At 34.9% G+C, this 23,970-nt stretch overlaps 2 protein-coding genes across 8 annotated transcripts in view; one reads left to right on the forward strand and one right to left on the reverse strand.

The window, feature by feature from the left end:
* LOC102654166 (trichohyalin) overlaps positions 1-10,111 on the forward strand; it is a 58,791-nt gene extending 48,680 nt beyond the window's left edge. For all 7 annotated transcript variants that reach the window (XM_026443578.1, XM_026443581.1, XM_026443579.1 and 4 more), the window contains 3 exons: positions 2,574-4,428; positions 5,567-5,735; positions 7,475-10,111. In XM_026443578.1, coding sequence (XP_026299363.1) covers positions 2,574-4,428; positions 5,567-5,735; positions 7,475-7,741 — 2,291 coding nt within the window. In that variant the 3' untranslated portion in view covers positions 7,742-10,111. The remainder of the gene's footprint in view (positions 1-2,573; positions 4,429-5,566; positions 5,736-7,474) is intronic.
* Positions 1-23,970, reverse strand: part of LOC408339 — a 114,397-nt gene that overhangs the window by 81,959 nt on the left and 8,468 nt on the right. Inside the window, exon 2 of the mRNA XM_391890.7 lies at positions 19,771-19,866. Within this exon, the coding sequence (XP_391890.3) occupies positions 19,771-19,813 (43 nt within the window). The 5' untranslated portion in view covers positions 19,814-19,866. The remainder of the gene's footprint in view (positions 1-19,770; positions 19,867-23,970) is intronic.

The raw sequence follows: 23,970 nt of genomic DNA on the forward strand, positions 1-23,970 counted from the left end.
CTATATTTTTCGCATTCTCTTTGTGTTTTTTATTCTCTCTCTTCGTGTCTATCTTTCGTCCTCTCTTTCTTTATATTTTTCACATTCTCTCCTTCTTCCTGTCCGAGTTTTCATGCTGTCTGTCTCTATCTTTTTCTCTGTCTTTTCCCTTTCTCTATATTTTTCATTCTTCTCTTTTCCGTTCGAGTTCTTCATTCATTTTCTCTTTTTCGTTTTTCTCTTTGAACCTTTATTCTCTCATTCTCTTTTCCTTCTTCCCTTGTATTTCTTATCCTTTTTCTTTCTGTGTTATTCGTTCTCTCTCTTCATCGTCATTCGTCATCTCCTTTTTTTCTATATCTTTTCGTCTCTCTCTCTCTCTCTCTCTCTCCTTCCCTCTCTTTGTGTCTTTCCTTCTTCCTTTCTCTATATTTTTCGTTTTCTCTCCTTTCTGTTTCTTCTGTTCCTGAATCTGTTCTTTGTTTCTCTCTCTTTCCTTTCCTATTTCTTATTCTTTTTCTCTCTGTGTTATTCGTCCTCTCTTTTTATCATCATTCTTTATCTCCCTTTTTTTTATATCTTTCGCCTTCTCTCCTTCCTTTCCGAATTTATCATTCCGTCTCTCTTTCTCTTTCCCTCTGTGTTTTTCCATCTTCTTTTCTCTATATTTTTCGTTCTCTCTGCTTTCGAGTTTTTGTTGTTTCTTTTTCGTTTTCCTCTCTCTGTTTTTCTTTTTCCTTTTGAACTTTTGTTCTCTCTCTCTCTGTGTGTCTTTCCTTCTCCCTTTCTCTATATTTTTCGTTTTCTCTTTGAACCTTTGTTCTTTCTTTCTCTCTCTCTTTTTCTTCTTTTCTTGTATTTCTTATCCTTTTTCTTTCTATGTTATTCGTTCTCTCTCTTTATCATTTATCATTTATCTTTATCATTCGTCATTTCCCTTTTTCTATATCTTTCCGTCTCTCTCTCTCTTTCTCTCTATGTTTTTTCTTCTCCCTTTTTCTATATTTTTCGTTCTCTCTCCTTTCCTTTCTAGTTTTTCGTTATTTCTTTTTCGTTTTCCTTTTGAACTCTTGTTTTGTTCTTACTTTCTCTCTCTTTCCTATCTTCCTTTGTACTTTTTATCCTTTTTCTTTGTGTCATTTTTGTTCTTTTTCTTTACCGTCATTTGTCATTTCTCTTTTTCTATATCTTTCGCCCTCTTTCCTTCTTTTCCTAGTTTTTCATTCCATCTCTCTCTCTCTTTCTCTCTATGTTTTTTCTTCTCCCTTTTTCTATATTTTTCGTTCTCTCTCCTTTCCTTTTTTTTCATTATTATCCTTTAGTTTTTCATTATTTCTTTTTCGTTTTCCTTTTGAACTCTTGTTTTGTTCTCACTTTCTCTCTCTTTCCTATCTTGCCTTTTTTTATCCTTTTTCTTTGTGTCATTTTTGTTCTCTTTCTTTATCGTCATTCGTCATCTCTCTTTTTCTCTGTGTCTTTCCTTCTCTTATTTTTCTCTTCCTTTCCTTTCTCTATATTTTTCATTCTCTCTCCTTTCGAATTTTTCATTGTCTCTTTTTCATTTTCCTCTCTCCGTTTTTTGTTTTCCTTTTGTTCTTTCTCTCTCTCTCTCTCTCTCTCTCTCTCTCTCTCTCTCTGTATCTTCTTTTTTCTACATTTTTTACTTTCTCTCTTCCTGTTTCATTCTCTCCGTTTTCCATTTTCTCTTCATATCTTTTTCTCTGTGTGATTTTCTCTCTCTTTGCGCTCTTTCTTCTTCCATGTTTTTTATTTTCTTTCGTTCTTATTGTCCGCAAAGGATGTATATATATATTTATATCGTCCCGGTTAACATGCTCGTTTCTAATGTAACGGGCACGTGGGTCGAGTAATCAAGTTCTCCGTTACGATCGAGATAAGCGGCCGTGTTCTTGGAGACGTGGTGGTTGCCAACCTTGATCAAGGGAACGAACCTCTTCGCCGCGAGATTATACCGCTTACCGTGACGAACCTAATTTACGGCTAATTTTAGATAATAATATCGAGGGAATCGTTGAACGTGGATTTCGAGACTTTTTCTTTTCTTTTTTTTTTTTTAATTCTCGTGAAAAATTGATCGTTTCTAACGGATTAAATTTTTCCTGACGAATTTTTTATTTCTTAAATTTCATACACGATTTATCGTTTAAAAGATATTAAATGTTTGAGATAAGAAAGATAGTTTTAACGGTCTCGAGTCAAGAATTATTAATGGAAAGATATATAATTTGCTCGAAAATTTTGCAAGTGTTGAAAATTTGTTTTCACAAATTTACAAGGGAACAATTTCCTCTTGTATTTTCAACCTCGTGTATTTTCAAAGACGTTGTTACAACAACACGAATTCGATTACGATCGATTATTTTGCAAATATTCTATTTTTAAGTTCCGTTCAATACGTTGCAGAGCTTCGAACGTTTATTATTTTTCCAAGATAAAACATTAAATTTCACGTTCGTAAAAGCTTTCGCGTGAAATTCCACATTAATTTTCTTAAAAACGCCGAACGTAAACTCGACGATAAGATAATTCCAAAACGACTATTCTCATTCTCCTCCCAATCCCAAAACTTTCAGACGGACAATCTCACCGCCACGGGACCAAATATACCTCAGTCGACTTCTCCCCTTCTTCGCCCTCGAACAAACGGATCCTCAAATCCAAGGAGAGCTTATCGAGACTCGAGGAGTCCTTCGTCGCGGACGACACGTTCCAGGACCAGGGGCCCGGCTCCCTCGAGATATACAAACTGGACCTGCTGCGGGAGAGGCCTCTCCTCCACGGCCACCAGGTGACCATGTTCCCCTCCGACAACAAAGGGAAGAGCAAAGCTCCCAAGAAGACCGGCCACGCTGAAACTTGGAAACCTAAACCCGACTACCTGCCCATGCTGCTCCGCAAACAGTCGAACACGTTCGACGAGCCGAGCACAGAGGTGCCCCCGTTCGGCGTAGGTGGCGTGCCAGAGTTGCAGGTAGGCTGCGAGGGCCTCGAGGCCGCCCACTACAAGGAGAGGAGGTCGATAGGGGAGGGGGGAGGGAGGGACAACGAGGCAAGGGATCCCTGGATGCTCGACGTGACGCCTATAACCTTGGACCTCGACTACGAGGCAGGTGGAGAGGAGGAGGAGGAGGAGGAGGAGATGGACGAACTGTTGAAGCTGAAGAGGCTGGAGACGACCACGGACGGGGTGAAGAGGAACAGGGGAGACATGGACGCGAAGCTCCACTCCGAGTTCCACTCGGAGAAAGGCGCGGAGAAACTGCCCGTGCGAGGAGATTTAGGCTCCAGCCTGAAAAACGGCACACGGAGGATCGACGCTTTATCCTCCTCCTCCTCCTCCTCCTCTTCTCCTCCTAGTCGCAGGATATTGTGGACGGAGGAGGAGGAGGGGGAGGGGGAGGGAGGGCGCGAGAAACGGGCGCTCTGGGGCTTCGGGGAGAGCGAGGGGGTGGTGGGGAGCGAGGAGCTGCAGACGGAGAACCAGAGGCGGAGGATGTATGAGGAGAGCAGGAGGAGGGAGGGGGAGAGGAGGAGGGTCGAGTCGGAGATAGAGAGGATCAGGGGCGAGTACGAGGGGAGCTTGGAGGAGAGGCGGAGGGAGGAGGAGGAGAGGCAGAGACGGTTGAACAGGTGGCAGCTCGAGGAGCGTGACGGGAGAGAGAGGCAGGGAGAGGAAGAGGCGAGGAGGAGGTTGGAGGAAAGGAAGAGGGAGTGGTTGTCGAAACAGAGGAAGGAGGAGGAGAGGAGGAGAGACTCCAATCTAATCGCGGAGGAGAGGGAGAGACAGAGAAAGTTGGACGAGTCTCCTCCTCCTCGTCATCACCATCAACATCATCATCGATATCAACAAGAACAAAAAAGGAAGGAGGAGCAGGAGCGTAAATTGCTCGAGTACGTTCGAAGGAACCAACCTGTCCACCTGTCGAACGACTCTCACGACAGGAGTTTGGCGGAGCAGAGGAGGAGGATGGAGGAGGTGAGGCGGATATACAATCCGGGAAACGGGAGAAGAAATCACGGTCCATCCGCGAATATCGATCCGAGGTCTTACGTGGAAGAAGGCAGGAGGAGGATGCAGGAGGAGGAGGAGGAGGAGAGGAGGCGGGGGAGGGAGGAGAGGATGAGGGAGGCGGAGAGGCGGGAGGAGGAGGAGCGGAGGAGGATGTCTAGGTGGTACGAGGGGGAGAGGAGGAGGAAGGAGGCGGCCAGGCTGGAGGCGGAGAGGATGGCCAAGGTGCAGAGGGAGGAGGAGGCGAGGAGGGCGGCGGGGGGATACGGGAGGCGAGGACTCGTAGACGATCACAGAAGGAGGCAGGATCTTGTTCCGGCCAATTTGGTTTTGAACGAGACGAGGAGGAGGCCCGTTGTCGTCGAGCGCGCGAGACAAAGGCAGGAGGAGGTGGAGAGGAGGAGGCAGGAGGAGAGGAGGTAACGAAAATTAAGGAGGTGTGACAATTGTCACAACAATTGTTCCGTTTGATCTGCTCTTTCAGAGAAATTTTACTATAATATACTATATATAATTTTACTATTTTATTATAATTATTTTTTTTACGTGTAAAACGTGTGAGAGAGGAAAGTAAGCTCTAATTTATTATCTCTATCAAGTTGGCAAGTTTCTAGAGAGAGAATATTCCATGACGCGATAGATTTTCCTAGGCGATAAATACTCCGGACAGAGCCCACACGTCGCCCCTCTTACTAATATTTATGATAGCACGGCAACCCTGTAACCTTAAAGCTCGACTTTCGGAATGTTTCTCATATAGTTATAGATCATTTCCTTGAAACGAGTTGTTTTGCTGCATCTCCTCCACGCACGATAAATTTACATCAACGTTTTTCCCAATGCATTCTTTGATATATATTTAATTTCAATCATATAAAAACTTTTTTTATCCTAATTTTTCTTATGATTAATCGAATAATTCGTTGTTATTATCAAGCGAAAGGTGTAACAAAAAGAATTCTTAATTTCGATTGTCGCAAGATCCAACAATGGTACGCTCATTATCGACTGTCGTGTTCAACGTGACACGCAACATGGCATCCGCTATTCATTCAAACACAATCTCGCGTGCGTAACACCTTCCACGATAAATGGCTTATAATTATAAGCTACTATAATTGAAAAGAGCTTATAACTCATATTAATAAAGAAATTTATTCTCTTGATATTTAAAAAAAAAAAATGAAATCTTAAAGATTAGAAATAATATTCTCTCTAAAAAAATTTATATTGCGGCAAACATAACCTGTACATCTCTGTCGATAATACGAGAACAAATTCAAAGCACTGAATCACGCGACATAGAGAGAGTAACTAACGTGTTAATTACAAACGTTGAGACGGAGTTATTGCACCCCATAAGATCCATCCAAGTAACGAAGATAAATATTCAGCCATGGAAAAAGCCATCCGACAATTTCGTCGTCTGGCCGCGTTCTAACGGTTGGCACTCGGTTTAATGAAGCGAACAGCCGCTTGGCGGCGCGCGATTAGCCTTGTTTCTCTTTCTACCGTTCTACCGATGGTGTAACGTGTGTCTCGTTTTATTGCACGCAGGGCAAAGGAGGCGAGAGAGAGGGAGGAGCGCGACAGAGTCATGAAAGAGCAGTGGAGACGACAGGAAGAGGCGAGGTTGAACGCGTTGCCTGTGAGCGCGAGAATAATAGTCCAACCTCAGAAGCCTAGGCTTGTATCGAGGATAGGAGGGATCGATATCGATTTCCTGGTGAGATATCCATCTCCACAAAACGTCGTTCCAGTTGCAAATGTTTTGTAATTGTGTCTCCAACTTTGACCTGATCCTCAACATCCTTGTTTGCGAGAGAAGGTAAAGCTTCTGAAGCTGGGCTTGGAGAAAGGTTAGGTTATGTGAGATTGAAGCCTGGTTTCAAGAACCATGGTAATATTATACAACATATTTTGACAGTGGAATGGGTTTGATTGTTGAAATGAAATAGTTTAAGAGACTTATTTGCAAAGGTAGCCAGTACTTGAAATATAACTTTATGCTTGGAATAGAGATATTGTTCCTAAAACAACAGAAAGATGAAAATGGCAAACTTTATATTTCCTAAAACAACTAGCCAGTAAAGCAAGACAAAAATTTGCTTTTGAAATGCTATATAAAATGTATTTATGATATTAAATATATTTGAAATTGAATTCAAAAAAGATTCATGAAAAATAAGTTTCACAATTAAAAGCAACAGAGTTATATTAAGTATGTTCACACTTTTAGTTATTAATTAATGAAGATGAAAATGGCAAACTTTATATTTCTTAAAACAACTAGCTAGTAAAACGAGACAAAAATTTGCTTTTGAAATGCTATATAAAATGTATTTATGATATTAAATATATTTGAAATTGAATTCAAAAAGGATTCATGAAAAATAAGTTTCACAATTAAAAGCAACAGAGTTATATTAAGTATATCCACACTTTTGGTTATTAATTAGTGAAGAATGGAATATTATATTGAAAGTTGAAAAATATTCATTCCAACAAACTACATCAATTTGTCAATGTCTACAACTTCCAATTAGAATTTTACTTTTTTAAAAGAAATATTAATCGCCAGTTCTATGAAGCTTTGCATTCCCTCACATATTCTCGTACTTACTCACAATGATATTGATAGGGAAAATTCGATGGGGCGTTAGAAAAATGAAATTGAATCGAGAGGAGCGTGGTCGGTATCGATTGGTAATGTGGAAGCACGTGATCATTAAAGCTGAAATAATTGCGCACCGGATACGTGCGAGCAATTGTGTAATAACTTACTAGCATGTGTTCGTGTTCTGAATTGTAACAACTCGTAACAATTGTAAAAGCGGTAAATGGAGGGATTATAAATTGCGCGTTAATCATAAATTAAAGGGGTGAGAATAGCTACTATATATTGCATGTAATGAATATATATATATGTGTGTGTTTCTACATCAAATCTTTAGAAGGAAAAGATTATTTCTCTTTTTCAAGGTATATAAATTTCGTAGGTACATAAAATAAAAAAAAAAAGTTTCTGGATATTACAGTTGTTCATTATTCTTTTTCAGATTACATTATGAAACGTAGCAGGGATAAAATAAAAAATAAAATTTATGAGAGAAATTATCATAAATATTACTTTTTATACACTGCTAGAAAATAATCTCAAGTTTAAGGATAATTTTCATCATGAATTATAAACTTGGAAATGTAATCATGTCAATGTAAAACAGTATTTTCTTCAAATATATCTGGATTCTTTTTAAAACAGACTTGCTCGTCCAATATTAACACAGAAACAAATCAATAATCTTAGAATTGATATACCTTTTCCTTCTTATTTCTTTCTTAAACAGAAGCCATGAATAAATCATAAACTGTCACAGCATTTTTAGTGCAGAAAAATAAAACTGGCTTCATCTTTCAAAGAAAAAAATATACATATCCTACTATCAACTTGATGTTTCTTTGCAGGGAGCTAATCCATTCCAAGGTGGAGTACGTTTCCCCAACTTTCCAGCCCCACCCACTCGACGACCTGTGCAAAGTCCTCCGCCCTGCGTCTGGGCTGTTATCCAATGTTGTCCATCGAATCAACGTCTGGTCACATGTTTCGAGTCGTTGGGCTGTCCAGGTGTCAATTGGGATTCTAATCCTTGCAGAGATAGCGTCTCTCAAGCAGCTAGGGCACAGGTGGAGAAATTCTACAGGGAAACCGAGGACGAGGAGGAACGTTATTGAAAGGGGAACCGAGAAATATGTAGATTGGTAGATTCCATTTTTTTAGTATATTTTGATGAGTGGGGTCGAAAAATTCAACGATCAGAATTAAAGAATTTTTTTTCGATTAATTTGGAACGATATATCGACAAATGGAATTTTCAAAATTTTAAGTAACCATTAATTTTATCATTTTGATAAAAAAAAAAATCATTATAGGAATAATAAAATGGAAACGTAAATTTTCGATCAAATTTTTATTCAATTTGCAACTTTGTTCGAGAAGAAAAATAATTCGATCTGCTCTCATCAATATTTTTAAATAACAAAAATAACCTATGACACGTTGGAAGAAGAGCGCCGCTTGTGTTCTTCGTATTCTTAGAACGATTTATAACACGATAGATCCGCCATTTTTCTATTCCGGATTGCACGACGCGAGCCTTTTTAAATATAACAAAGCGAACGATCGCGCCAACAATGATTTCGAAATCATCGTTGCATTGTTCCCCTTATGAAATCGATGGATCAGAAATTTGGCGAACGTTTTAAAATATTTTTTTTCCTTTTTTTTTTTTTTTAGAAATCTCTCTTCGATATCGGAATATAAAATATTTCGAAATATACATCGAAGCGTAGAAATATAAAACTTCGAGAAAAAGTAAAAAAAAAAATTCGAACAATTGTGAAATGCTCTGTTAAAATATTCGACGAATTTTAATTAATAAAATATAGCGTGCAGTATTTGCCCGGAATTTTTTCAGCTCTGATGATAGCTCATCTCCTGACGAATTATATTTCAATACCATCTTGTACATCACTTCTCGTCGTGTGTATTAAAATTTAATGGATATTCTGCAGTTTTCAAATGTTTTACTACCTGACAAAAAAAAAGAATTAATTTTCTATTTTCTATTTATGTACAAGAAAAATAATATTCTTATTCCGAAATAAGATATAATAATATTTATATTTACAATAATAATAACAACGATAACATATAAATAAAAAGGAAAAATATATATATATAAGAATAAATCGGTTTGACCGGTTAAATAAGCAATAACAAGATCCATTAAATCGTTCCATGCCCTCGACAGAAGGACCAAACGAAATAGGAATCGTTCTGCTTTACAGAGCTTGATACAATTCCGGGAGGGAGCCAATATTCAACAGAGAGTAACTGATCGTTTAGTATTGGCCGGTTGCCAATTTCGGTGCCGAGTCGGTAGCGTGTAAAAATATAGCGTGTAAGAGAGAGAGGGAGAGTGAAAGATGCATAGAGTATGCGCGAATGAGAGAGAGAGAGAGAGAAACGCGACATATGTTCACGTCATAGACGCGCACGTGCTATTAAGCATGTTCGCTTTTTGCGTATATAACGAATGTAGAGTTATTAACTGTACGTATTTTGTCTTTTTCCCTCTTGTACGTAGTCGTCGAGCTATATTACCGCAGCTTTCTCACATGTGATATAATAGATAGGCTCTTAATTAGCTGTAGCTGTAGTGAACGTATTTATCTCTGTACGAGGAAACAGATATTCGACGAGTATTATTATTTGTGGATCGTGTCAAAAATTGTTTCGAAAGTTTGTATATTTTGGAAAGAGGATTTATTTTATTAACAATCTTTGTGTGCATACGTGTATATTTACAAAGAAAGAAAGAAGGTATAATGTGGTATAACGTGTATAGTAAATTGTGCAAGGATACTTTACTGCCGTTTCCTTAGTTAAAAGAAACGTTTCATCTTTTTTCTTTGCTACATTATTGTCGAAAGAAATGCGCAGACTTTGAGACTCTACAAAAGCACGTAGGACTTTTTTTAACTTTTTATTTTGAGAAGAAGCATAAAAGTTCAAATTGAAAAATTTCAATTTGACACATCAATTTCGAAGACAATTTTCAATATAAAATTGCTCGATATATGTGGAAGAATATTAAATAGGACATTTCAATTAAAATCACTATAGACTTTCTGAAAAGCATGCAACAGAATTTTTTAATCTTTTTTGCATTTTGAAATTTAATAGAATTTCAAATGTTTCAATACGCAAGATTGAAAAATAAATATTTCGATATTGTAAAATTTTCCAGTATATGAAAAATTGAAAAATACGTAAAATTTTTATAATATAGAAAATTGAGGAACAGAAAAATTTTAATTAAGGAAGGCAGATGGAATATTAATATTTCTTGTTTCTGATTTTAAATAAGATCGATATTTTTCCAATTATTGAAAAAAACAAATATGTATAAAAATATGTGATCGAAGTAATGAAAAAAGGATTTCAGAGATTTTTAGCTCGTTGTAACATATATTTAACATTTAACTATGTAATATACGTAATGATTCTTTATAAATACGAATATCTAACGCAATCTCGAATGTGTTGTTTTTTTTTCTTCATTTTTCGTTAATTTACTATTAAAAAAAAAAAAGTAGGTAAGTATATAAGCATTACATTATAATGTAAATTTAAATTTTATTTAAAATATGAATTCGTTGGTATCTCGAATATTTAAAATAGAAATATTTGAGATCATCCTGTAATGAATTCGAAAAGTAATAAACTATTTATATGAAACTGTTTCCTCTCGAATAAAATTTATATTTTATATTTCGTGAAAAATCGTGTGTCTACGTACACAGCAAAGAAATATATTCAAACAAAATGATTATTTGATTTTAAAAAAAAAAATGTTCATTAAACAAAATTAGTAATTACGTCTTTTTTCATAAGCAAAAATATTTAATTAATTTTTTAATGTAAAAATATAAATACCTCGTCATAGATATTATTATTATTCAAATTTGGCCAAGTTTTATAATTTAAATTTAAGAAAAAGAAATATAATAAAAAATTATTTTATTTACAATAATACTTTACCAATAATTCTTGTGAACAATTTGTGGATATAATCTATTAAAATCAATTTTTATTTAATCCTTATTTTATATCAAAATTGCAATATAGATAAGAATAATTAATTGTAAAGTGAATTTCATTTAGATCAAATATGATAATATGATGATAATATATTTAAATAATTCGTAAATCACGAATTTTATTATTCGTTGAATCGGCCTTGAAAAGAAAAATAACTATCTCTTCGCTTACGCGGGAAGCGCGCAGTGAAATAGATCAACGCTTGGCGTGACGAAAGTTCTTAAAATTCCTCCTCTTCTACTTCCCAGGGAGTTGGAATAATCCCGCATCCTATCGGACGCGAAATAGGCACTGCCTGTTGAGAAGTAACGTGACCGGAAGGTCGAGCAGAAGAATTTGTTTTCCTCCCATCCCGCACCTTCTAAAACCACCTTGGACGTGATCGTCCCTCCGGGTAACCGATTTCTCTTCAATTTGTAATTTCACTCTCGGCTTTACTAGATTTGTTACATAATCATTACCTTCTCCTGAATCCTTGCTCGAGTTTTCAATTACAAGCCAATATTCTTTCTTTCTTTCTTTCTTTCTTTTTTGTACACGATTGACAGTTTTATTCTTGGAAATTTTTTAATCGAATTCCATTAATTCCGTCATTCTAGTCGAGACGAGGTACTTTTGTTTAAATTTTTTTCGAAATTGCACGATAAACTTATCATATTTAATTATTAACTCTCTATAACTTTAACTATTACTTCAACTTACTTCAACTATATTAATTTTGATCAAAGTTGAGGATCACTTTGAGAAACTCGAATCCGCAAGAATCGACCGCGAAACCTAACCTCAAAAAAGCATGGCAAACTATGCCCGGCCAATGCTCGAGACGGAATAACCCATCATGGTCGAATCTAGACACGCAAACTTCGTCGTATTCGCTCGATAAACCGATGTGTGGAGTTTAGGTGTCTCGTTTCATCCCGTGCCGCGTTTCTGACATACTAATTGCGGAGCAATACCCCGCAACGGTAACCGCACAGTTCATAAACGTATCCCTCCGTGGCATAATTACCGAATTTGCAAGGAGAGACTAGAGGGCGCGCCGAGCGGCGGTCATTTTCACGAAATTACCGAGACTCGTCGTAACCAGAATTCGTAGAAAATCCTTCGAAACGACGACAATTCAACAATTTAACGCAAGTGAAAAATTGAAATGGATCATTATTCTTCTCTTTTTTTATTTCGTAATTTTCCCAGTGTTAAATTTCGATTCATAATTTTCGAAAAAAAAAAAAATTATAAATTATATTTAATTAAAATAATTAAATAAATTTTTTAACATTCGAATACGAATTGATCGTACAATATCATTCAACAAAAATACTTTTTATATTCCGCTTCATTCGACGCGTAACGGGGAAAAAAAATATTCCTTCGATAAAAATAAAGCGATTTAACAAGTTTCCTCGGTTTCAAAGGCTCGAAGAGAAAAAAACAGGAAAAATCGGCTGCTGATTTTTTTTCGGCATTTGCATCGCGTCCTCTTCGCTCCGGTTTCCTTTTCTACCTTAACGGCGGTCGATAACGAGGACATTCATCGGCGAAGGACTCGCGAACTCTTTCCTGTCCAATCAACCGCATTGTTATTACCGTCGAAAATACCTCCAACGGCGCCATCTTGTCTTGTCCACAAAGCCAACCAGAAGGGAATAATCCGGCTACTATTCAACCCGGTCGTCCTCTCTCCTCGTTTCAACGCGTTTTACACACGTAAAAGCGTCTCTGTTTTATCCGAAATGGCTTTTCGAAAAGGAAGGAAGAACTTTACGAAAATTGTATATTTTTTTAAAAGTCTTTTCACTCGGTTTAAGAAGAATTTAATTATAATTTTAATCGATTCGATTTTTCGACGTATAATATTCATAAAATATTTTTTAACAAACGTTTTTTCCTCCTAACACTTCTTAATTTCGTATAATTTGATTTTAGTCAGAATTTATATAATACTCATTAATACAAATTGTTATATAAATATAAATTAATGGAAATTTTTCGTTGTAAAATTTTGTGCATAAATAATATACGTTTAAAAAAAAAATTTATCGATATTCTTTGATAAATCAATATTTAAATAATCATACGAGATAAAATTTTCAAATTTTTAGAAAATTTAAATTCCCTCTCAGTGATATATAATTTTATTGGTCATTTGATTTTTGTCGATACAAAAAAAATTCCAATTAAATAATTGTCCCCAATTTCTTCGTATCGGCAATCCGTACGATTATCTCCACCAATTGGATAAATATTGCAACAACATGACACGTGTATGTACACGTGCATGAAATAACAGAGAGCGTGGGCGATCAAAGCGACGTGGCCAAATGCATTTGGTAGTTTGACTTCCCAATAAACACCGATTTGTAACAAAGGTAAACCGAACAACAACCCCTTCACCGAGGGGGTAACTAACCAGCTGGCTTTGTATATTACATCGATCGCACCCCTGTCAATAACACCCCTCTCCTTGTCACACACAGCGAGAGAGATTGGCATTTCGCGGCAAAATTGACATCCATCGCGATAAAATTGATGTTCCTTTTTTCTAAGAGTTAATATATCTCTCACTTTCTCTCTCGACACGGAGAGAAAGAGAGAGAAGAAAAAAAATTTCTTTCCAATTTTTATTTATTTTTCGTGCGTGCGAAAAATTTTCGTTTCGTTGAAAAGAGAAATAAATTTAGAATTTTAGATGAATGATCGTTTGAAAAGAGACAAGAGTTAAAAAAACGAATTTGGAGATGTAAGGAAAAAGGAAGAAAGAAAGATATAAAAAACCAAAGTTTGTAGAGTGGTAGACGGGAGAATATGGACAACAGCCTTGGGGATCCTTGGGACAGACGGCGCCTAGACGACGCACCTGTCTCGTGTCGATCCGTTATTGGGATTTCTGCACGCGTAAAGCCCTCGAGAGAACGTCCCCGACCTCTGCCTTCCGGTGAATTATTCGAAATTCTTCTCCGAGGGACGAATTTAATCACATCCAGTCGCAGTGTTTTAATAATAAAAAGTTAGGAGCGGAGGAATTTTCAGTGGAATTTTATTTCGATGATTTTTTCCTTTTTTTTCTTCTTCTCTCTAATTGTAACACGCGAAAAGAAGAATATAAAATAAATAAATATCTGTTCTTTAATGTTCGTAATTTTTATAATTATTTTATCGGGAATTTATTTTAAAATTATTCTATTCCCATCGTAAAAATAAAGTAGAATTTTTTATTTGGAACAAAATTGAATAATAAATTCTTATTATTAAAAAAGAAAGAAAATCCATTAATTACGCGCCGCCAATCTCAACGTTTACATTCAAAATCGTTAAATACTTAAATATCGTCGAAACGCTCTTAAACGCTCGTAATTTAAGAAACGGTAACAAAAGAGAAATCCGTACACAATTCAATTTTACATTTCGAACGTACAATGCGCGGTTTCAATCGTCCTAGCCGGGAACAGAACCGTGGAGCTTTATCGCCAAACAATAAAGCTTGGTTAATAATGCAGGACCGGCTGAATTATAATCGGTGCACGGATAAAAAAAAAAAAAAGAAAACGAGGAATAAGGAACCATCACGGTAAATAAGAAGTCATAACGGGGTTGAAAATAAACTCGGAGCGAAGTAGATGAAGATACGCTTAAAGAGTATTAGCATAACTTTCGTTAAACTTCGTTAAGGCCTCGTGAGGGGTTCCGTGGTCGAAATTCTAAGCGGTTGGAACTTTAGCTTAACGCGAACCAAGGCGTAAAATTTCACTTTTTCTTGATATGAACATTAAAAAATATGGTAAAAATTAGCAAGGTTATTAGATCGTTATCATTTATGAGAATAATTTCAATTATACTTATTTTAAATATACATCTTTGAATCAATAATACCTCGTCGATTAAATATACATACTACCTTATCGACTGTGTGGAACTGATCTTGGCCGATCGCGTTCGGCTCTTTTCGGCAGTTTTCGCTTAGAGATCCGGCTCTCCGTTCAAAATTAGTATCCAATCGCGTTTTATGAGAAAATTAACGTTTTCTTTTTCGCTCAATCGAGTTGAAACACGTTGATTAAATTTAAAATATTTTCTTCGTATCGAGATGTGTAATAAAAATCAAAAGGAAAAAGTGGCGTTAAATTTTAACAAACAAAAGCGAAGAATCAAACTGAAACAACTCGCGTAGATTCAAAGGTAGATAGAAGAAAATAAAGCCGGTTGAATGGTGGAAAGTGTGAAACAAGCCCGGCCCATTGTGCCTTCTTGCCCCGTTGTCGAATGAATTGTGCGCAAGGCACGGCGCTGCTGGAGGAGGGGGGAGTGGAGAGATGAAAGAGGTATTGCGGGTTGAGCGTGCGGCGAAAGAGAGCGAAAAAAGAAGACAATGGCCGCGAGAATTGTTGGAGTAAAGGCGTCTTCGCTTATCTCGAGGGCAGACGTTTTCTTTCGAGTAAAAAAGGAGAGGTTATTATCGGGCCTCCTTTTTCTTTCTTTTCTCGCATCAAGACAACGTATATAAAGTACACGGATATTTATTAATACCCTCCTTCTCTCTCTCTCTCTCTCTCTTTTTTCTTCCTTTCGTCATTATTAAGCTACGTTATTCGTCACATCCAACTTATCGATCGCTTTATCTCCGAATAATCGTACGCATTCTGTATACAAAAGTTTCGCACGGAAAAATTGGAAATTTCCATTTTCCAAACAACCGAGAACGAGAAAGCGATACGACGAATTCATCACAATTTCGACGATATCAACATCGCCACCATTTTATCCAGAAACGTAGCGTACTGTGTACGCAGCGCAAATTGAATCGTCGGAGGAACAGACGAAAGGGCTGTCTGCATGTTTGCGGCCCGATCCTTTCGTCTATTTGCATGTCCCTATTTACAGCGCGGGCGTCGTCCGATTTCTCGCGGCGCGGATCCCGCATCGCGTGCAGCGATATCGGGCTGCGTATTTCTTCGCCGTTCAAGATTCGAGAGTTGCGCAGGAATCTTTGACGAGAGGTTCGAATTTTAGAATTTTAGAATTTTACGTATAATATATTATATAATATATTATATATAATATATATATTTTACGTATAATATAATTACATATAATTACGTATAATATTTCGCTTGAAGAGTAATTTATTGATTTGAAAAATTGATCGATTTAATTCTGAATTGAGATGTACAAAGGTGGGAGTGAAAGAAAGGACGAATTTCTGAGCAATTAGCGATAATGGGTTATTGTAGAGGAAATTAAGAGCAGGATTTTATAACTAGTATTTTTAAGCATAGAAAAATAAAATAATGCGCTCATTGTCGGTAACCTAATTTTACGCTCTATTTAAATATCGTTGATTATTATTAAGTTTTCGGAGATATAGAATAAATATTAATTGGCATTATCGACAAAATTTTTTTAAATCACTTGTTCTCTATTATTAGAAATATACTTGCGATAAACTTGTAATTTATTTTAAAATTGTAGTAACATCAAATATTAATTATTAATTAATAAATATAGATTAATCGAATTGCATGAATTTTTCCAAATTTAATTTTTCTCCAAAAAAAAAGAAAAAAAAATAAACTCCATATAGCAACAGCCAACGAATTAAAAATCAAACGAAACGCGAGCGACCTCTGGACGGTGCGTCATTTCTTCTCTCCGGCCATTTTCCTTCTCTCCGCGCGAGATAAAAACCGTTGTCGCACGATATTCGGTGACGGTGGATGCGTGAGCGTGGCGAATTACTCACACGTGTCGCGACGCGAACAAATTCGCGGGGGGAAAAAATATAGATCCAACGTAACGGTTCCATCAGAAACCGAGTATTCCCTTTTTTTTTTTATTTGGAAGCGTCACGCATCTCCAAAGCGCGAGGCAGAAACGGGAAATTGCGAAAATTTACAAAGCTTTGCGGAGGAGGATCGGCGAGAAAAATGCTTTGACGTGTTAATCGTTATAGAAGCGACCTTTCGTTTTTTCGATGGCACTTTTTCGCGAGAAGAACACGAGTGGGAGAAAGCGTGTGTTAAATGTTAATAGTAATTAAAAAAGGTGAAGTTTAATTATTGTGAGTAAATGTGAAAAAGAAATGTTAATACGCGATTAATATTTTAGTTTGAATTTGGATTTTAAGAGTAAGAAATGTTGTAGGTTAGGTTACATCGTAGTATATTACGAAATACATTGTTTCATACGTGAAAGCGAAGTGTTGTAGGTTATGAAGTGCGAAAGTATCTAATCTTTATGAATACAATCTAAAATAAATATCTTCCTTTCAACAAATATATTTTACCCATCAAAATGTATTAAAAAATATGTATTTTATATCGAATATTCGGAATAATAAACGATCGATTAACCATGTATCAAATAATTATAATGATCGTTATTTTATACGTGAAAGTGAAGTGTTGTAGATTATGAAGAACGAAAATATCGACTAATTTTTACGAATACGATCTGAAACGAATATTCTTCGTTTCAACAAATAAATTTTACATCAAAATGTATTAAATATATATATGTGAAAGTGAAGTGTTGTAGGTTATGAAGTACGAAAATATCAACTAATCTTTACAAATACAGCCTCGATAATATTCTTCATTTCAACAAATATATTTTACCCATCGAAATGTATTAAAAAATATGTATTTTATATCGAATATGCAGAATAATGAACGATCGATTAACAATATATCAAATGATATGATCGATAATGATAATGTAGGTTATGAAATGCGAAAGTATCGACTAATCCTTACAAATACAGCCTCGATGAATATTCTTCGTTTCAACAAATATATTTTACCCATCAAAATATATTAAATATATATATAAATGTATATACGTGAAAGTAAAGTGTTGTAGGTTATGAAGTACGAAATTATCGACTGATCTTTATGAATACAATCTGAAATAAATATTCTTCGTTTCAACAAATATTTTTTTCCTATCAAAATGTATTAAAAATACGTGTTTTATATAAAATATGCAGAATAATGAACGATCAATTAATAATTTGTTTAATAAATTGTAAATAATTGTAATAATTGTTATTTTATACGTGAAAGTGAAGTGTTGTAGGTTATGAAGTACGAAAATATCGACTAATCTTTACGAATACAACCTCGACGAATATTCTTCGTTTCAACAAATATATTTTATCCATCAAAATGTATTAAATGTATCGAATACCTAGAACAACGAACGATCAATTAACGATTGATTGCAATTAGTCGTTATTCCACGCAGTAAACAACGTGTTTTATTTTTATCCTTTTTCCTTTCGCTCAACTCACCCATCTCGTTTGTTTTCAAGCGTCGTGCATTCCGTTGTCGCGATTAGGGACGATCAATTTAAAATTTAATGGATCGCGGTCCCGAATCGATCGAAATTGTGCAATTTAATTCGTCTCGAACTATTTTCCACGCTTGCAACTTCGCTTCTGGGATTCTCATAATTTAATTTCATTCCGGTTCGTTCCGCTTTACCGTACTTGGATATTAGGAATTTCCACGGGAAACGACGTTGCTTAATAATCGTTAAATAAATTTTCACGCAAGAATTTAGAATCCTTCTTGTTTCTCGATGCACACTAAAAATATTTATTTACATTTTAAAAATTAAAATTCGTAAAATTTCCACAAGATTCAACGAGAGACACAAGAATTATTTCCGTTTCGCGACGAGCAAACAATCCTTCTCGATCGTTTTCCACGCCGACGAGATTCAGCCACGTTGAAACGTAAAGGCGAGCATGCATGTATAAATAAATGTATCGAGTCTGTATAAACTATCCTCGCGTTCATTAACGGAGATAACATCGGAATCAGACGTAGCAACACACGTTTCTGACACATACATGACGAGGGAAAAGTTTCGCGATAGTTTCCAACTATGATACCAACTTCACGTCCGTTTACCAGTATTGCCAACACGTGCGTTGTAACGCGAAGTGCCGTCGATGCACGCGAGAGTTTAAAAATTACTGGCACAGTGTTGCCAACCTTTGCATTATTATTATTATTATACATATGCATATCAATGGATATTTTTTTTTTTAATTTTATTTCATTTTCGCGATGTGTGATAACTTTTATCTCATTTTTTTTTTTAATTTAATTTAAAATATTTAAATTCGATGTTTATTTAAATGACTCGTTTGAGAATATTTTTTTTTTGCGTAATTTTTAACGATGAAAACGATAAAGTTTTTTCAAATAATTTAGAGAAGAAAAATTGGAATTTTATTATTCCAAGAAGAATTTCATGGGAAAGTGAGATTATTTTAAATTATAATAATGGAATAAAATTGAACATTTATCCTCGTTGATTAATCAATTGGTTAAAAAGTAATTAAAATAGTTTTCGTTTCCAAATTTGTGGTCAGAAAAGTTGTTTAGAAGAAGCAAAGAAAGTGAAAGATGACTTTTACATAATTCATGCAAAGCTTACGTTGAAGAAACTTTTTGGAAACTTTTATTCTATATGCATAGTTTTTTAATTTGTATTAATTACGAATTTTTATATACCTACGAAAAATTACGAAAAAAGAATCCATTTTTCACAATCTTACACTTTGCACATAATTCATTTCAATCACCATTTCGCATAATAATTATTCACATCTCTCTGAATTTATAAATATCTTGCTTTAGCAATTTATGGGACTTAAGTGACTACTTTTATTTGAAAAAAAAAAAGGAAAATCAAGTTTTTTTTTCACCTATGAAAGAAGATGAAAAATCAATTATATAATAAAAGAAAGATTTTAGAAGAGGAAGATGTAATTTTAATACGCAAGAAAAATCGAATTTAAAATTTTATCGTAAATCAAAAAGAAAAACTCGATCCAATTTGTAAATAATCATAAAACAATTTTCAATTCTACGTTTTCATAAATTTTCATTCGTTCAAATTTTCCATTTAAATTTGTAAAAGGTCAGATATGGTTGACAGTGTTTTGTTTTTTCCGCAAAATGAAAAATAATCTCGAAATGTTCGAGATGCAGAGAAACCGTAATGTCGAAGTGGTCGCAATAGTCGAGGCGTGCAGCAGCAGCAGCAACTGCTGCACACCGTTCAATTAACATTAAAACAAACACTCACCGTCGCTGCGCTGCGCCATACCCCTCTTGTCTCCCTTTCCCATATTTTCTTCTCCCTCTTTCCCTTAAGGTGAGAATCGCTTTCTTCCTCTCCCGCCTGAAATTCAATCATAAAGTGCGTTTGATTACTGCGCGTATTCCCCTTTCGTATCCAACGCACAACGGACGCACGAAAAGGCCTCGATAAAACGCGCTGGGACACTTGTGTTTTCGACACGCATCGCGCCTGTTTTCCGCGTCCGTGTGCACTCGAACACTCGGGGAGAATTGGGTTCAATTTGTCCCTGGATGAAGGGAGAAGGAGGGAGAATTTGTTGGGAATTGGCCGCGGTGAATAAAAAATGTTTTTCGAATTTACAGGGAAGTTTTGCAACGAATGATAAATTAAAAATGCAAGAACGAGCAACTGTGTGTACGTATCGATTTTTATTCGTTGAATTTTATCCGTCTATTTTAAATGAATTTGTGTGATTTTTGAAACCAATGTAAAAAAAAAAAGATAAAGATAAAAGAAATTTGTATAGATATAAATGAAAAGTAAGTAAAAAGCGCGAGTCCATTAGGAAGATAGAAAAAATCGTGACATTTCGCTTTTTCACTCGTTCCGATATCTCAATCGGTTGCCGAGATATAAGCATTCAAAGTGCACATAGCGCTTGGTATAGGGATCGTGAATGGATCTAGTGACTTTCATTTTTCCTAGATAAATGCGCGCGCATGTCTTTTCAAGGATCGCGTCTGCCGCTTGTCTGGTAATTTAACACCAGACAAGAGAGAGAGAAAGTGCGCGCAACCAAGTGGCAGGGAATGGGAACGGAACGAATTAAAAATTATCTTTTCTTTACACGACGATATCTCGGAAACCGAAAGTCGTATCGAGACAAGTGAAAAACCATTTTAAAAGGCAAGCTTTAGCGCTTCTAACGATCTCTCGTTCATCGATCGAAAGTCGCTACGTTCGAAGTTACAGCGGTTCAAAGTTTTTCCAATTTTAATCGAACTCGAGACAAAACGAATGATTAAAAATTACTTTTCCTTTAAGCGACGGTATCTCGAGAGGCGAAAGTCGTATCGGAACGAACGAAAATGCGTATTAAAGGGCAAAGTTTCGCGCTTGTAAAGATCTTTCATCCATTGACCGGAAATTACCACCTTCAGAATTATAACGGTTCAAAGTTTTCCTAATTTTAATAGAGTTTCGTCGAGTTTCAAGATAACTGTATTTATCTCTGGAAAGGTATTGCTTTTAGTGAACGCTATCAACGATCTCTCGAACACTCCAAATTGATAAAAAGTTCAAATCTCGACTCCTTTCCCTAAATTAAACGCGATTAATAATGTATTAATTAATGAAAGAATTTATACCGTTTTATATTCTTTATTTATTCTAAACTTTGGATATTAAAAACATGGACCAAAGTTAAAAAAATTTTTTTTTTTACAAGTCTAAGAATTTATATAAGGATTCTTTCAAAAGTTTGAATCGAACTTTTTCGTGCAATGCACAATTTATATTCTACAATTGCTAAAGAAAAACTTTTTTTCTCCAAAAAAAAAAATAACGGATAAATTTTTTCCATTTAAAAATACTAAGAAGTAAATACAACTCTTCAAAACTTATTCTTCCCTACATTTATATTTCATCACGACACAATCTGTGTACAAATTTATCTTATTGCTCATTTTTATCCTTTTCACTCGTTCACAATCTAAAAAAATAATACTTTTCTTAATAATTCTCCAACTTTTCGCGATTGAAACTCTTATTTTTAATTTCGTTTCCATTCAGAAGAAACGATATACACGCGTATATAGCGCGAAAATCGCGGAATTCGGACCGGAAATTGGCCAGGCTTGCACATTTTCGCGAGGAGCTCGCCAACGCTGCGATTGGAAATCGATATTGGCGATCGTGGCGCTTATACACGTACACGTCATTATCAATCACCGACGCCGGAAATTATTAGCTACTACACGCTTGTAAATCGGAAAGTCCGAAAGATATTGACCGATACGCTGCAACAACGTATCTGTTGCTGTGATTTTTCATGATTTCTGAAATTTTCTCATTTTATTCTTATTGTCGCGAATATTTAAATTTTTAAATTTCGAAAAATTAAATTTACGAATCTTTTATGTAATTATACGTTATATTATGGTATTTTTGAATTTGTTTAGTTTGAGATGGAATTATATCAGATATCCTGTAAATATTTGTTTGTTATCTTCTTTCTTCCAATTTGAACAAATTATATTCGTAAGGAAAAAAAAAAGAGAGAGAGAAATTTTGTCACAAAATATTTCAAGTTTAAAAGTTTGAAGAAATTGTCGAAAGAGTTTGCTTGCTTATTATTTTTTTAGTGACGGTATTTTCAGTATTGCGATAAATTATCGTACCAAAGGGAAAAAAATAGTTTGAAAGTATCTTATTTGAAAATCAAAAGTTCAACTACTTTCATAGTACTACAGTTCCTGTAACATGTACTCAAATATCACAAGTTTCGAGATAAAACTTTTTCCACGAAAATCCTCCTCCTCCCTCCGTCGAAAGGGATCGACACAGAGAAGCTCCAAGGAAAATTTTCTTATTCATTATTTACGAAGAAAGTTGTCGAGAGCCTTTTAAAAAAATTCTTAAAAATTTGTATTAAAATCCTATAAAAAAAAAAAAAATACTAATTCAATTACAATCTTGAGAATTTTGAAAAGAAAAATCAATTTTCGAGCAAAAATAAAAATGAAATCTTGGAAAATCATTTTTATGAAAAAAATTTATCTTAAACGATTTATTTAATTAATTTTGATTTTTTTCAAAGCGTAAATATACAAAATATATGCTCATTCTCGAATTAGATATTTCAGTTTCGTTATTGAGAGAGAGCAATCAATCTTCCAAGCATAAGTTTTAAATTGGTACTACGAGAAGCGTTTTCATCAGTCAGCCATTCTCAATCAATTCCTATTTCAAGCACTTGGATTTCAATCAGTTTAGGGAGCAATTAGATTCCACTCAAAGAGTTTCCACGACGTGAAAGATCATTGTTAGAAGTTGCCGGATGTATTCTCGTGATTCTGCACGTGATGCTCTGTAATACTCTCACAACTCCTCCAAGGATCTTAAAATCTAATATTAAAAATCTGATTTTACTTTATCAGCCAGGATAGCGGATTTATTACACTCTGTCTATGATTCTCAAGATAAAAGATAAAGGTAATGATTCTCAAGTTTTTCATTGCTGGACACATAAAAGAATGGAGATTCAAAAGATCTATCTCTGTGATAATTGTTTAATCATCTCTTAGAATATTTGTTTATTTATATTTTATATTTAGTTTGGAATACTATTCTCCATTATTGGATATAGAGAAGAATGGCAAGCAATGAAAATCCAAAAGTTCTCCATGATAATTGTCTAATCATCTCTTGGAATATTTATCAGTTTGGAATCACTATTCTTATTATTACTGAAAAAAGAATGGCAAGCAATGAAAATCCAAAATGATAATTGCTTAATCATCTCTTAGAATATTTATCAGTTTGGAATATTATTCATCATTACTGAAAAAAGAATGATAAATAATGAAAATTTAAAAGACTTCCATGACAAAGGTTAAACATCTTTTAGAATATTTATTATTTCTATAATATTTATTATAGTTTGGAACACTATTCTCCATTACTGAAAAAAGAATGGCAAGCAATGAAAATTCAAAAGAAATCCATGATAATTGATAATCTAATCATCTCTTAGAATATTTATCAGCTTGGAACACTATTCTTCATTACTGAATAGGAAAGAAGAATGGAGCAAATGGAAATCCAAAAGACCTATCTCTATGATAATTGTCTAATCATCTCTTAGAATATTTATTAGCTTGGAACATTATTTTCTATTATTGAAAAAAGAATAGAACAAGCAATAGAAATCTAAAAGACCTCCATGACAATTGTCTAATAATTTCTTAGAATATTTATCAGTTTGGAATACTATTTTCCATTGTTGGACAAAGAATGGCAAGCAATAGAGATCCAAAATGATAATTGTTTAATCATCTCTTAGAATATTTATCAATTTATCAATTTGGAACACTATTCTCTATTACTGAAAAAAGAATGACAAATAATGAAAATTCAAAAGACTTATTTCTATGATAATTGTCTAATCATCTCCTAGAATATTTATCAGTTTGGAACACTATT

The sequence above is a fragment of the Apis mellifera genome, linkage group LG11 (genome assembly GCF_003254395.2).
Source record: "Apis mellifera strain DH4 linkage group LG11, Amel_HAv3.1, whole genome shotgun sequence".
Lineage (NCBI taxonomy): Eukaryota > Metazoa > Arthropoda > Insecta > Hymenoptera > Apidae > Apis > Apis mellifera.